The 16,191-nt window shown below is 41.2% G+C and overlaps 1 protein-coding gene across 1 annotated transcript in view; it reads right to left on the bottom strand.

Moving 5' to 3' along the window:
• The window catches only part of LOC126260880 (E3 ubiquitin-protein ligase arkadia-C-like), a 314,762-nt gene that overhangs the window by 227,104 nt on the left and 71,467 nt on the right, over positions 1-16,191 (bottom strand). Inside the window, exon 3 of the mRNA XM_049958323.1 lies at positions 2,983-3,387. Coding sequence (XP_049814280.1) covers positions 2,983-3,387 — 405 coding nt within the window. The remainder of the gene's footprint in view (positions 1-2,982; positions 3,388-16,191) is intronic.

Raw genomic sequence — 16,191 nt, 5'->3', positions numbered from 1 at the left:
GATAAGGAAATTTAGAATAACCACCAAACAAGATCTCATGGAGATCTGGTACCATAACAATGATATTAAAAAGTCGTGTGAAATGTTAATAAAACTATGCCAAACAGGATAAAAATGTTGATTAAGAACAAAGGCATGCATACAAAGTATTGAATGTACAAATATAATCTGTATGTGGATGTAAATGTGTAATAAATGTCAAGTACTGGAAAAAATGTCTTTAGTCTAATAATTTGAACACGTCTGTACAATATAGGCCCTCAAATTTTTTTGCTGGTTTTCTCCAAGGGTGTGGTTAGGCAGGATCCTAAGAGCAAAGCTTAAATTGCAGCAGCAGAAAATTAGTACAAGCATGATTACAAATTGCACTGCTATCACAGAACAGTTCATGGATTACTTAGTTGAATACCTGTTCTGTCAAGCACTTCAACTTTTCCATACGTTATTACAATTACATGTGAAATTTTCATCCTACAGCATTTGACACATTTTGATGTCTGCAGATGCTTGTGTGTGTATTGTGTTTTGTTGTTGTAAAGGACACATTTTCTTTGGAACTAAAGTTCTATTTTGGTGTTATTCTCTTATTTCTATTTTATTGCTGCAAAATTAGTTTGCAGAGGCAGGCTAAAATAAAATTATTCATTAGAGTATCAATTCTTACCAGTCAAAGTTATAAAAATTTAACTGAAAACTAAAACAATGAAAAATTACCAGAATTCTAAGAAATTCCCAGGATTTTCCGAGATGAAAAAATTCCTGTGTTTCCCACGGATTTCTCGGTTGTCCTAGGGTGTATTCACCCTGAAATGGTTTAAGAATTGGTGTGTGTATTCATCAGATCTGCTATTATTTTTCCTGTTTTAGCAACTTGTGTGTGTGTGTGTGTGTGTGTGTGCGCGCGCGTGCACCCCCTCACGTGCATGCATGCATGTTGTAGTGAACACTGAACTTTTCAGTTATGATGAAAAAGCTGTACTTACTGAAAAAGGATGTGAAATATTTCCGAACAGAACAACATAAAAATAATCCTTATTTATTATACTATGGCTGATGTATATCCTCTTACTGAATTTCCACCAATTTTAAACTGAAATTTTTGCTTATGTACAACACAAGTTGATGACAGAACTAAACAAACACGGTGATATAACCAAGATGTTTCTGATTTTAAATTTAAGAAAGGAAAGAATATGAAAATCTTTGTGAGAGAATGTTTGGATACTTCAGTGAAATGAGTAGCCACAGTCTGAAATTCAATCTAAACTAAAAGTAGAACAAATAATCATGTGCCACCATATTTTATTTTTCAGTTCGATCTCTAGGAACAGAATGTGATAAGAACTTTTGCTTTTCTCATATCACCTATTTCCACTGACGATTACCTGCTCACAGAAACCAAATTTTATTTTGTTTTTGTATCTTTACGCTTGTGAAAAGGAAGTAATTTACTTCCAAATACATTCCAAAAAGTCTACTTTAAACTTTTATAATTTTTCTTGTTCAGCAGGTAAAGGAACAGTTTACTTTGGCCTCATACTCTAGTGTGCCCACATAGAAATACATCCCTCCCTCTCCTGCGGAACTAGACTGCAATTTTAGGGGTCTATGCTTCTCGATGTTTTAGTAAATATAAGTGAGAAATGCAATGTTGTCAATTCTCACATTTTCTTCATTTACTATCACTTTCTCTTCTGTAGTCACTACTTCGCTTAATATTAACCATTTTACTTCAAACTTCTGAACAAGTGATTTCTGTTTTTTTTTTTTTATTACAGACAAAGGAAGAGTACAAAACACATGCAGCAGTGCACACCATATGTGTGTTCAAAGTTAGCAGATTAAATGCAGGAAATGGTTGCAAAATAAATATGGATATCACAAAAATACATCAAAGAAACCTGCAAAAGAAAAGCACTAAGTATTATTGAACATGCACTATAGTGAAGGAGATTAGCTTCTGAATCCCACAAGCTTCGAAACTCTATTCCGCTTCAGCTAAATTTCTGTTGGGCATGTTGTTACTCAGAGTCATGGAAAATCTGGTTTAAGCCTTTCATTTCCCTTACATTTACTATGTAGCTATGACTACAGAGAAAATATTTGTGGTCTGATAGAATACTGAAAATTGTGTACAGCAGCATAAAGCCTCACTCAGAAGCATAGTTCCTTTGATAAAATGATCACTGAGGACCATACAACCTTGCAATAGCCTTACAAAAAGGCAACAAAATGAAACAAAAGTCAGCATTATAATAGGAAACCATAGCTTGGAGCTGCTGCCCATCAGTCTCGGTCATAGACAGCCAAATGGTAGGTCACAGGCCTGAATAAATTTTAAACTAGCTATGCATCCTGAGTGTGTCACAATAAATGTGGAATAAAACTTAATATTGTCCACGACTGTATGGAATTTATCAGCATCCTAGATTAAATATCTAGGTGAAATCATTTTACCATGTTGCTAAGCAAAAACAAACAACATAGGACTAATGACATAGGGCTCAAGCACAGGGGAAAGCAATAATTTTAAGACCAGTATAGAGAAACACACTGAAAGTTAAGTTCACAAAATAAATTAACAGAATAAAGTTTGTCACATTATTTGCTACATGAATCTGCCATCAATCAGTGGTGAAAAAGCATTGCAATGTAGATTACTGACAATCACAGAACAGTGCCACAAAATGAAATCCATAGGAATGGAAAGCTGCACCAGAAACTAAAGTGAACAAACAAACAGGAGCAACATACAAACTGAAGACGTGAATGCTGTGAAATGAAAGTGTATTTACTTAAAGAAATTGCGTTTCTTCTTGCCTACAGTTAAAATGAACCAATTTTCCAAGTGAAATGGACTGGAACATTGTCTAGTTTACCTTTTGCTCTGTCAATTAATGCCATCCTTAATTCCACAGAAATGTATGTATCTGTTCATCAATGCAGAAACTACATCTAGATACTTCTCAACAATTACAATACCTGGTGAGAAAACGAAGTCAGTGGAGGAACTCGAGGGAGAGGATATGCCCCTTGTTCTCGCTCTCAGTTTTGCAGCAGCAGTAGCAGCAACAGCACAGGCACTGCGATCCTCTCGAAGTGATCTTTTGCGTCTTACCAAGTCGAACAGTGCAGGTGGTGGAAATGGAGGTGGAGGTGGGGGTGCAAGTGCAGAGCTGCCAGGCAGAACTGATGGTGACGGCTGAACCGCTGCCGACCAATGCCCTCCCACTGCCACATCCACCCCTACAGCCCCAGCATCTGTACTGAAGCCATAGTACTCATCGAGGCTTGTAGCCAATACTGATTCATCTGCGTCAGGGTCACTGTCTGCAAACAGTGGATCATTGTCGGACAGCAGCTGATCGAAGTCTGCATCACCGGGACCTGTGCCAGAAGTGCAGGGGAACCAGTCAGTTTAACACATGGGGAATAACCAAAAAGTCTATGTGCAATTTATTACTATCAATAACAACCTCTATTCTGCACAACATGCTAGAATTAGCCTTCATGCTTTTCTTTCTTCTTTTTACTTCTTCATTCACTTACTGCTCACACATATTCTCTAACCTGTGTGTTCTTGTTTACTATCTGTATAACTTGTAATTATAACATGAGAGAGCAAAGTGAGATGGGTTGACTTAGAGGATGATACAACTTAGGTGAGACATAACTTGTGACAGTTATTAAAAGGTTTATAGAGTTAAAACAAGATGCCATTCTTCCTTTGTGGGTCATCATAATAACAATCCTAGAAAATGCAATAACAATCATCAATGTAAGAATGTTTTCTTAGACTGTAGGCACAGGATGCTTGAACAGGAATAGTACATATTTCAAGTGATAGCTTGGACAATTAGTGTATTATTCGAATAAACATCTTCAGTACTTTCAACAGACATGAATTACTGTTATCATCTTCACATGAGGGATAAAATAAGCATCATGTTCCAGTGACCACAATTTTCTTGTTCTTCCAAGGTATCTACTACCATTATCTCAATAGCTGCAATCCAACAACAGTTCAAAGAAATCTCATTTCAGTGGATTACACTGTTGTGAGGGATGGCTACTATTACGTAGAACTTTTTAACCATTTTCTTACACGTATTTCTCTACAGAAATAGTTGCATTCTTCCGCATACCTGACTGGAGTTGTGGTCATAAGAATGTTATGCTTTAAACATATTTTACACAATAGGTGAAGAGCACTCAAATGATAGTTACTGATTTAGAAAATACTGAGCTGCTGTTTCACCAACGATATCAAAGTGCACTTGACAGCATAAAAAGTGGCAGTGGTTGAAATTTTGAATTGTCTGCCATATTACGGAGGAGCTAATCACATTACATTGCATACAATACTACTCATAAAAGTAGAGAACAACTGTAATTGTGAATGCAATTGTGGGAGTCACATTCTATTGATATTCATCATGAAGCACACATTCTCTAAAAAAACACCAAGAAAATCTCCAAATAATTCCAATGATTAAAACCATGGAAGACACACGTGAAGCCATTAAGTGGAGTCAGGGATGGAACCACAGTAAGAAATATCTGAATATTGCAGCACCTACCAGTCCTGTAGTGTGTTTGACAGGCTGGGAGAAAAAAAAGGTGACTTTAATATTTCAGAATCTGGACTGAATAACATTTTCAGCAATTATTTTTTGTTTTGCTGCACTAATGTGTTTTAAGTATATAACAGTGAAATTATATTGGAAAAGCAACCATGCACCTATAGCGGATCGATGCACGGAGCGCAAAACCAAGTAACAGGAAACAGCATTCACACCAGTTTTCGAGCGCTAGCTCTTTCTCTAGCAAAATTACCCACTTTCACACACAACCACACAGACACCCACATGCTCACTCCTGTGGCCAAAGCAAGACTGATTATTGATACTCAATTACTGAAAGCAATTGCCTGAGCTGCTGGAAGACAACACCATGGCTGCACAACAAGATGAAAAGAGTAGACAGGGTAGAGCAAAAAGAGACGTAGAGAGAGGTGAGAAAGGAGCAGGGGGGGAGAAAGAGGGAACAGGGAGGATGAAGAGAAAGAAAGAGAGGTGAGAGAGAAGGGAGAGGTATTGAAAAGGGGGGGGGGGGGGGAGAAGAGGGAGAATGCCTGCATGGGTGGGTGGTTGTGTGTGGGAGGGGGGAAGAAGAGTTGTGGAAGAAGGCAGCGCACAACCTGGATGGAAAAAGTGTGGTGTGAGCAGAAAAGAGAAGGGAAAAGGCAAGTTGAGGCAGTGGTAACAGGTTATTGGAGGCTTAGGCCAGGGAGACAGAGTGTAGGATGTGTTGGAGAGAGAATTCCCACCTGCATAGATCAGAGAAACTTGTCCTGGAAGGGAGTATCCAAATGGTCCATGTAGTTAAGCAGGTGTTGAAGTCATTTGTAATGTTTTGTGCAGCATTTTTGGCAACTGGATGCTCAGGTTTGTGGTCTGCCACAGTTTGGCGGTGCCCATTTGTGCGAGCAGATGACTGATTACCTGTCGTGCCCACATAGATTGCTGTACAGAAGTTGCAGCACAGCTGATGTATAACATGGCTGCTTTGATATGTTGCCCTGCCTTTTATTGGGAACGAAATGCCTGTGACTGGACAGCAGCAGGAGTTGCCAGGTGCGTGTATGACACAAGTCTTGCACCACAAGGGATTGCTTCATAGGGTGCAGTCTAGGGAATAGGATTAGTTTAGAATGGACAAGGATATTCCGTAAGTTGGTTGCGCAGTGGAACACTACTTTTGAGGATATCGGCAGAATTTTTGATATGATATCCCACATCTCAGGGTATGACATGAGGTAGTAGAAGCCCTGGTGGAGAATATGGTTGAGCTTTAAAGGCCTGGTTGATAGTATCTACATCTACATCTACATCTACATGATTACTCTGCAGTTCACATTTAAGTGCTTGGCAGAGGGTTCATCGAACCACAATCATACTATCTCTCTACCATTCCACTCCCGAACAGTGCGCGGGAAAAACGAACACCTAAACCTTTCTGTTCAAGCTCTGATTTCTCTTATTTTATTTTGATGACCATTCCTATCTATGTAGGTTGGGCTCAACAAAATATTTTCGCATTCGGAAGAGCAAGTTGGTGACTGAAATTTCGGAAATAGATCTCGCCACGACGAAAAACGTCTTTGCTTTAATGACTTCCATCCCAACTCGCGTATCATATCTGCCACTCTCTCTCCCCTATTACATGATAATACAAAACGAGTTGCCCTTTTTTGCACCCTTTCCATGTCCTCCGTCAATCCCACCTGGTAAGGATCCCGCACCACGCAGCAATATTCTAACAGAGGACAAACGAGTGTAGTGTAAGCTGTCTCTTTAGTGGACTTGTTGCATCTTCTAAGTGTCCTGCCAATGAAATGCAACCTTTGGCTCGCCTTCCCCACTATATTATCTATGTGGTCTTTCCAACTGAACTTGTTCGTAATTTTAACACCCAGGTACTTAGTTGAATTGACAGCCTTGAGAATTGTACTATTTATCGAGTAATCGAATTCCAATGGATTTCTTTTGGAACTCATGTGGATCACCTCACACTTTTTGTTATTTAGCGTCAACTGCCACCTGCCACACCATACAGCAATCTTTTCTAAATCGTTTTGCAACTGATACTGGTCTTCGGATGACCTTGCTAGACGGTAAATTACAGCATCATCTGTGAAAAACCTAAGAGAACTGCTCAGATTGTCACCCAGGTCATTTATATAGATCAGGAACAGCAGAGGTCACACAACGCTTCGCTGGAGAACACCTGATATCACTTCAGTTTTACTCGATGATTTGCCGTCTATTACTACGAACTGCGACCTTCCTGACAGGAAATCACGAATCCAGTCGCACAACTGAGACGATACGCCATAGGCCCGCAGCTTGATTAGAAGTCGCTTGTGAGGAACGGTGTCAAAAGCTTTCCGGTAATCTAGAAATACGGAATCAACATGAGATCCCCTATCGATAGCGGCCATTACTTCGTGCAAATAAAGGGTTAGGTTAGTGGTGTTTAACGTCCCGTCGACAACGAGGTCATTAGAGACGGAGCGCAAGCTCGGGTTAGGGAAGGATGGGGAAGGAAATCGGCCGTGCCCTTTCAAAGGAACCATCCCGGCATTTGCCTGAAACGATTTAGGGAAATCACGGAAAACCTAAATCAGGATGGCCGGAGAAGGGACTGAACCGTCGTCCTCCCGAATGCGAGTCCAGTGTGCTAACCACTGCGCCACCTCGCTAGGTGCAAATAAAGAGCTAGCTGTGTTGCACAAGAACGATGTTTTCTGAAGCCATGCTGATTACGTATCAATAGATCGTTCCCTTCGAGGTGATACATAATGTTTGAATACAGTATATGTTCCAAAACCCTACAGCACACTGACGTCAATGATATAGGTCTGTAGTTCGATGGATTACTCCTACTACCCTTCTTAAACACTGGTGCGACCTGCGCAATTTTCCAATCTGTAGGTACAGATCTATCGGTGAGCGAGCGGTTGTATATGATTGCTAAGTAGGGAGCCATTTTATCAGCGTAATCTGAAAGGAACCTAATCGGTATACAATCTGGACCTGAAGACTTGCCCGTATCAAGCGATTTGAGTTGCTTCGCAACCCCTAAGGTATCTACTTCTAAGAAACTCATGCTAGCAGCTGTTCGTGTTTCAAATTCTGGAATTTTCCACTCATCTTCCCTGGTGAAGGAATTTCGGAAACCTGCGTTCAATAACTCCGCTTTAGCGGCACAGTCATCGGTAACAGTACCATCGGCACTGCGCAGCGAAGGTACTGATTGCGTCTTGCCGCTTGTGTACTTTACATACAACCAGAATTTCTTCGGATTTTCTACAAAATTTCGAGACAATGTTTCGTTGTGGAACTATTAAAGGAATCTCGCATTGAAGTCCGTGCCAAATTTCGCGCATCTGTAAATTTTAGCCAATCTTCGGGATTTTGCGTTCTTCTGAACTTCGCACGCTTTTTCCGTTGCCTCTGCAACAGCGTTTGGACCTATTTTGTGTACCATGGGGAATCAGTTCCATCTCTTACCAATTTATGAGGTATGAATCTCTCAATTGCTGTTGCTACTATATCTTTGAATTTGAGCCACATCTCTTCAACATTTGCATAGTTAGTTCGGAAGGAATGGAGACTGTCTCTTAGGAAGGCTTCTAGTGACACTTTATCCGCTTTTTTAAGTAAAATTATTTTGCTTTTGTTTCTGGTGGATTTGGAAGAAACGGTATTGGGCCTAGCTACAACGACCTTGTGATCACTAATCCCTGTATCAGTCATGATGCTCTCTATTAGCTCTGGATTGTTTGTGGCTAAGAGATCAAGTGTGTTTTCACAACCATTTACAATTCGCGTGGGTTCGTGGACTAACTGCTCGAAATAATTTTCGGAGAAAGCATTTAGGACAATCTCGGAAGATGTTTTCTGCCTACCACCGGTTTTGAACAAGTATTTTTGCCAACATATCGAGGGAAGGTTGAAGTCCTCACCAACTATAACTGTATGAGTGGGGTATTTATTTGTTACGAGACTCGAATTTTCTCTGAACTGTTCAGCAACTATATCATCGGAGTCTGGGGGTCGGTAGAAGTAGCCAATTATTAACTCAGTTCGGCTGTTAAGTATAACCTCCACCCATACCAATTCGCACGGAGTATCTACTTCGACTTCACTACAAGATAAACCACTACTGACAGACACAAACACTCCACCACCAATTCTGCCTAATCTATCTTTCCTGAACACCATCTGAGACTTCGTAAAAATTTCTGCAGAACTTATTTCAGACTTTAGCCAGCTTTCTGTACCTATAACGATTTCAGCTTCTGTGCTTTCTATTAGCGCTTGAAGCTCAGGGACTTTCCCAGCACAACTACAACAATTTACAACTACAATTCCGACTGTTCCTTGATCCAAGCACGTCCTGTATTTGGCATGCACCCTTTGAGATTGCAGCCCACCCCGTGCTTTCCTGAGGCATTCTAACCTAAAAAACCGCCCAGTCCACGCCACACAGCCTCCGCTACCCGTGTAGCCGCCAGCTGAGTGTAGTGACCCGTGTAGCCGCCAGCTGAGTGTAGTGAACTCCAGACCTATTCAGCGGAACCCAAAACCCCACCACCCTATGGCGCAAGTCAAGGAATCTGCAGCCAACACGGTCGCAAAACCGTCTGAGCCTCTGATTCAGACCCTCCACCCAGCTCTGCACCAAAGGTCCGCAGTCGGTTCTGTCAATGATGCTGCAGATGGTGAGCTCTGCCTTCATCTCGTAAGCAAGACCAGCAGCCTTCACCAAATCAGATAGCCGCAGGAATCCAGAGAGAATTTCCTCAGATCCAAAGCGACACATGTCATTAGTGCCGACATGTGCCACCACCTGCAGCTGGCTGCACCCTGTGCTCTTCACAGCATCCAGAAGGACCCTTTCCACATCAGGAATGACTCCACCCAGAATGCACACGGAGTGCACACTGGATTTATTCCCCTCCTTAGCCGCCATATCCCTAAGGGGCCCCATTACGCGTCTAACATTGGAGCTCCCAACTACCAATAAGCCCACCCTCTGCGATTGCCCAGACCTTGAAGGCTGAGAATCATCCTCTGAGACAGGGCAGGCAGCTGCATCTGGCTCAGCCAGAGACAGTACCTGAAACCTGTTTGTCAGATGCACTGGGGAGGCTTTCTGTTCAGCCTCCGGGGACGTCTTTCGCTGCCTGCCACGCCTTGGAATGACCTCCCAATCAACCACAGGTGAGGGCTCAACCCCACTGCGGGCAGCAACCACAGCGGCAGACCGATCTGGGGACAGACGGGACGAGGTTGCCAGGTTGCCATCCCCGTGATACCCAATTCCGGCTCCCCACAGTGGTGCCCATTGGCAACAGCCTCAAGCTGCGCGACCGAAGTCAGCGCGGCCTGCAGCTGTGAGTGAAGGATGCCAACTCGGCCCTCATCCGAACACAGCAATCACAGTCCCTGTCCATTCTAATCGATGTTGAACAACAGTTACTGAAACACGAGTCCGTGCCTAGATAACACAAGGGAAACACGCAAAGAATGTATGAACTAACCTGTACAAATGCCTAACGACTGCGCTACAATCTGCCTGAATTTATGATTACAATAACTAAAACCCGAAATTACACCTCCTATACGAAACTCACACGCAATTTAAGTAAGACTACGAAGTAAACACAGAAAAGAAGCTATATACGTATCTTTCTGCACTGTCGATGTGCACCAACTGGGAGCTCAGGCCACACTGGTCTCTGAGAGCCTACTAGACAGACAAGTGCCACTGACGTACCAAAACAAAACAAATGCCTAACGACTGCACTACAACCTGCCTGAATTTACGATTACAGTAACTAAAACTCGAAATTACACCTCCCATACGAAACTCGCACGCAATGTAAGTAAGAATCTACGAAGTAAACACAGAAAAGAAGCTATATACGTAGCTGTCATAGGAGCACATGCTGCAGGACATTTGTTCATAGATGACTTGGACAGGATATGTATGCTCTGTCAGTAAAGGTTCTGGTGAATCCTGCTTTCCACTGTAGATGCAGCACCCACAGATGGCAAGGGTATAAGGAAGAGACTTTTTGACAGGGAAAGGGTGACAGCTGTCAAGATGGAAGTACCCCTGTTGGTTGGTGCATTTGATATGGAAGACATATTTAAGGGAACAGCTGAGAAGTGGAGAACTACATGTGGAAAGGTGGCTTGATGTCGAGAGTTCATATCATCAAAATGAGGTCAATGAATCTGAACCAAGCAAGAGGTTTTAGGTGTTGCCTGGATAGGAAGAATTCCTCCATAAATAAGTTTGCATAGGATGTTGCCATGCTAGTACCCATGGCAGTTGGTGCATTTAGTATCAGAAGTACATTGGGAAAGGTAGTGTTCCATGAGTGAAAGGTAATAAGCATGGGAATGCTGATGCACAAAGACGCCACATCCACAGTGACCAACAATGAGTCTGGTAGTAATGGGAAAGGAACTGTGGAGAGATGATGAAGGAAGTGGGCGGTGTTTTTAATGTAGAATGGGTGGTTAAGGACAATAGTTTGGAGATGATGATCAACAAACGCCCTCTGCACTCTTTTCATTTTGTTGTGTGGCCACGGAGTCATCTGTCCAATCTGACTTTTTCCCACTACCACCTCCCTGTGTCCTTCCCTACCTGCTCCCCACCTCCATTAGCTCAAGAAACAGCTTTTAATAATCAAGTATCAATAACACTAGTCAATAGTGAAAATCATTCTGACTTGAAAATAGATATTTTTGGTCCGTTTCATCATGGGAAAATGACTATGACATTTAAAACTTTCAGCTGGCTCTTGGTTCTCAGATACGGCCCATTTAAGTTATAAATGTAATTATTACGTAATTTGATGCTAGGAGATTTTTTTGGCAGATCTGAGCAAAAACAGTGATGGGTTATTGGTAATTTTTATAACTAGTAGGAAAATTTGGAATCTACAGATAATGTTAGCACAGCTGAATGCAGGAATCATCAATCATGTCACTATAACTTTGTGAATTTTGTCAGTCTTGCTAATCCTTTGAGACATTTGCTCTGTGTAGCTTATTTCAGGTATTGAATTACAATGAGTTTCATTTAGCCTGTGTGTAAATGTAACATATTATGTATTTAAACAAAAAATTGCCCCCCACCCCAAAAGGTTGCACAGAATCCAGAATGCCACGTAACTGTAAATACTTTCTTGACAATTTTTGCCATGTCTATGGAGACAGAATATCACCATTACTTTGGGATGCGATTAGGAGATATGGATCAGTCCTAGGTACCACATACAATTTACAAAACGTGTGCTGTGACCCTCTGTGGGTGGTAAACAAAAATGTTCATTCAGTGCTGTTTGCTGCCCTAATGATTTGCAGAGAGCCTTCAAATCACATTCCTGCACAACACCCCTCTCCCTCACCCTCCAGCATGGCAAATCCAGAAAAAAGAAGCAGACTGTAGAATGCCCCAACATCTCACCAGCCGTTCGACCAGAATCACATGGAGAGGATCTCCACAAGAATACAGTCAGCAGTCAAACATAGACAAAGTGCATGGAAGGGAGAAATCACCTCATCCATCATCTTAAAGGATACTGAATTTATGCCTGAAAATGAACTGACCAGTGAGCCACAAAGATTTAGCCAGGCCGAACTAACAATAAGTGATTTAATTAGAGATGTGGAATATCTAAAGATGGAGCAGAGCTTTTGGCATAACAGCTTCAAAAACAGAATCTTCTGCAATCTAATGTCAATGTGTCTGTGCATAGGACCCAGCAAAAAGACCTGAATTAGTATTTTATGAAGAAAAATACTCTTGTTGCCTGTTGTAATGTGAGTGGTTTGATACATCTTTACATCTGGAGTACAATCCAAAGGACTGGAGATTATTTATATACTCTTCAAAGCTAAGTTTAAAAGCTGTATTTTTACATAGCGGAAATTCCCTCCCTCCACTGCCTATAAGACCATGCTTTCCACATGAAAGACACCTATGAAAACATGAGACCACTTCTGACAGCAACTGAATACACTGACCATCAATGATACATCTGTGGTGACAGAGGTCACTACAATATTGCTGGGCGTACAGTGGGGATACATAAAATACTGTTGTTCCATGTGTCAGTGGGATAGTCAGGCTAGGTCATCTCACTCCAAAGTAAAGATCTTGCCCCCTAGGGAAGATCTCTGCCCCAAAAAGAAAAATGTGCAGTGTGATCCTCTGGTAGAAGAAAGCAAAATTCTTTTGTCTCCTCTACACATAAAACTTGGATTAATGAAGAACTTTGTAAAGAGGACAGATGAGATCAGAGAAGCTTTCCACAGATCAGTGCTGCTAAAGTTAAAGAAAGTATCTTCACTACTCCACAGATTTGTTGTCATCTTAAAGATAAAAACTTTGGACAAGTTCTCCAGGGCCATGAGAAAGCAACATGGAAAGCATTTAAAGATGATGCAAATGGCTTCCTGTGAAATCGAAGAGTTAACAAGTAAGTAGTCACTGTGAATAATCTTCTAGAAAAATACCATCAATTACGCTGCAAAATGTCATTTAAACTCCATTCCACAGGTCCTTACTTGGACTTCATACCTGACAACTGTGGTACAGTAAATGACGAACATGTAGAGCAGTTCTACCACGTCATATCACAAATGGAGTAAAGGTTTGGGGGAAAATATAACACTTCTATGTTTGTGGACTTATACTGGACAGTGCCTAGAGAAGACCCAGAAAAAAAGTACAAACAAAAAGGAGACATACATGTGAATAAGTCCCTTTACTTAAGTTAGCAAAGCTTTAAAACCAGAGTTACACCTGCTAATCGAATCTGTAATGTCACTTTCATTTTTATCAACCCAAAATTAGAGTTGTTTAGCTGTTTTCATAAGGAAAAGAATTTTGAAATGTATTTTTAGTATCTCCACTTGAAATAAGAAAATCATAAAAACTAAAGAAAAAAAAATCTGCTGTCATATTCATTTTTCTAAAGGCAAAACTGGGATAGATCAGATATTCTAAGAAAGGAAATAATTCCAAAATGCATTTTTCTTTAACAGTGTGCTCAATCTTGCTGTGACCACTGGAGTGCGAATCTGGGTGTCTGTGTGAATGTATGCACTTTTGCTAGAAATAGAACTAGTGCTCAAAAGCTAGTGTGGATGCTGTTTTCTATTACATGTTTCTGTGCTCCACACATTGATCTGCTATTGGCAAGCGGCTGCCAGTCCCTTATTTTACGTATTGCTCGAGTCATAAATTACCGTTATTATTATAAACTGCCTATTTGGCTCACTTCCTTCCCATACAGTTTTACCTTTGGTACTGTCTCTCTTTACTTATCCACAACTCGTTGTCCATTCTTTATTCCTTAATATTTCTTTAATATCTTCTCCTCTACAGTACCTGCCTTCAAAACACATGCAGACCACCCTCTAAGACGGACTTTAAATGGCTGTTATTGTTATGGCCCACCACATTAAACAGTGCTGTGATGTAACTCCCAGCAAATGCGGTGACACCACCTGAAGTGTAACATATCACTTCATGAACGTGGTAGGTTACTACATGTCTCCCTTATGAACAAATGGTATTCATCAGCTGCAGGTAGAAATTTTGTTACATAGTTAATAAATGCGAATATGTGTACTGTATGAGAATTTGTTTGTATGTGCATACAATCGGGGGTGGGGGCTGGATGCCATGTTTCTACAAGACTACGACAGCTGGTTCCCACCATATGACACTTTGTGAGTCAGTGGTCGTTCCACTGAAGTGTGCCCCTTCTCAAAGGCATGCAGAGCCCAAGAGAATTCTGAGAGTTGTGACAATGATTCGTGATGTCACGAGGACAGCTGAAGAATTCATTCTGTCTTTATCCTATGATTTGAAATGACTGATCTGTTGATGAATGTTTAACTATAGAAAAGCATCATATGTGTTTCCGGCTGTAATATTAAGTCACTCTATCAAGTCTCAAAAGGAGTAATCTCTCCCATTTCATAGAGTCAAGAGACAGTTTGGACTTGCAAGTCTTCAGCATCAAGGTTTCTGCCTGTGGAGATATAGTCAACTGACAAAAGTAAGCATGGCACGTAAGAATGGCAAGCTAAAAATGGATCTCAGGTGATCACGCTATTATTCCTGTACCTCATCAACTTAAATTCCTAATCTAACTGCAAATTATCTGAGGCAGAACTAAGGAAATAATTCAACCCTTTTTGAACATGTAAATTTAGTACAGTTTTAACACATTCTCCTCTACTGATTTGTATTGCCCAACTTGACCATTAGCCGATCACATGTTTATTTACAATCTCATTATACGATCATGTGGATTTATTTATGATCGTGCATGTTTCTTACTGTCACACATGATAATTTGCGATTGAACTTATATATTTACAAGCATGCTCACTACTTCCTATCTCTTTAAAAAAAATTCTGAACTTCCTACATAGCACTCTATATGATAAAACACTTTGATCATAAGTTTTTTCCATCTTATTTTCTACCTTTTTTTAACAAAGTTTCAGGCAGCCTTTTTGTCCCCCCAACTATGAATCCCTGCTCATTCTGCCACAGCCAATTCTGAAAACTCACCTTTTCACATATCCTCTTCCTAAAGTCCTGTCTGGCACATAGTATTCCACCTAATGCACTTACCTTTAAATCTGACATCTCAGGCTGCCACACATCCTACCGCAAAAACCAGTCGCGCAAACCGTACTTGACAGCCTCTACTCCTTGAGCAATATTCTTTTACTCTGTGACACAAACTTCCTGAATGGCATCACTGCAACAGAAACTCTTACCCCTCCAACTGCTGGAACAGCATTCCCAGCATCATCTGAGGGAGCTGTCTCAGCTACTTCTATCTTATACAGACTTGGGACTGGACTACCTATAGTCTAGAAAAAGCCTAATACTCTGATCCAATCCCTCTGTCAACCCCCCTTAGCTCTCTGGCCATGCATTTCTGATTACTCCACCTTCCACACCCCCAAAAACTTCCTGTGTCCTCCATGAAATACACTACCCCTAAATACCTATCCAGTAACACTCTTTTCAATCTTTCTTCCCAAACTCTGGCCTCTGCATAAGTCTCAGTACTTCCTATAGGCCTCACCTTTAGCCCCAAACCTAATTTCAACCATCCTGGACTTGTGAAGGACCTTCTTTCCTTTACTCATTCGTTTCAGTGAAAACATGTCTTTGCCACATGCCCCACTGACAACAGCCAACCAAAGTCTCATATAGAAACTTTTTTAAAACTGCTCCAGCCTCCCCCCGCCCCAAACATGATCCTCTTCCCCTTTCCATCCAGTCATCCCCTGGTAATCTTCCAGGAATACCTCACTTCTAACCTGGCCTCACCTTCCTTTCCTAAATTGCTCCCTGGTGAGTCCAGCATCACTCCTACGGAACATCTTGCTGTCTGTGACCAGCAAAATAATCCAGACCTTATCATCATTCCTGCACACAAAAGCTCCACCACAGTGGTCATGAATAGTAGTGATTATGTAGCTGAGAGTTTCAGCCAACTTTACTCCACCTCTGCATACCAACCTCATAATCATGATCCAATCCCGGAAGTCCAACTTGATCTCGAGC

The sequence above is a fragment of the Schistocerca nitens genome, chromosome 5 (genome assembly GCF_023898315.1).
Source record: "Schistocerca nitens isolate TAMUIC-IGC-003100 chromosome 5, iqSchNite1.1, whole genome shotgun sequence".
NCBI lineage: Eukaryota > Metazoa > Arthropoda > Insecta > Orthoptera > Acrididae > Schistocerca > Schistocerca nitens.
This window is presented reverse-complemented; position numbering and strand designations above follow the sequence as displayed.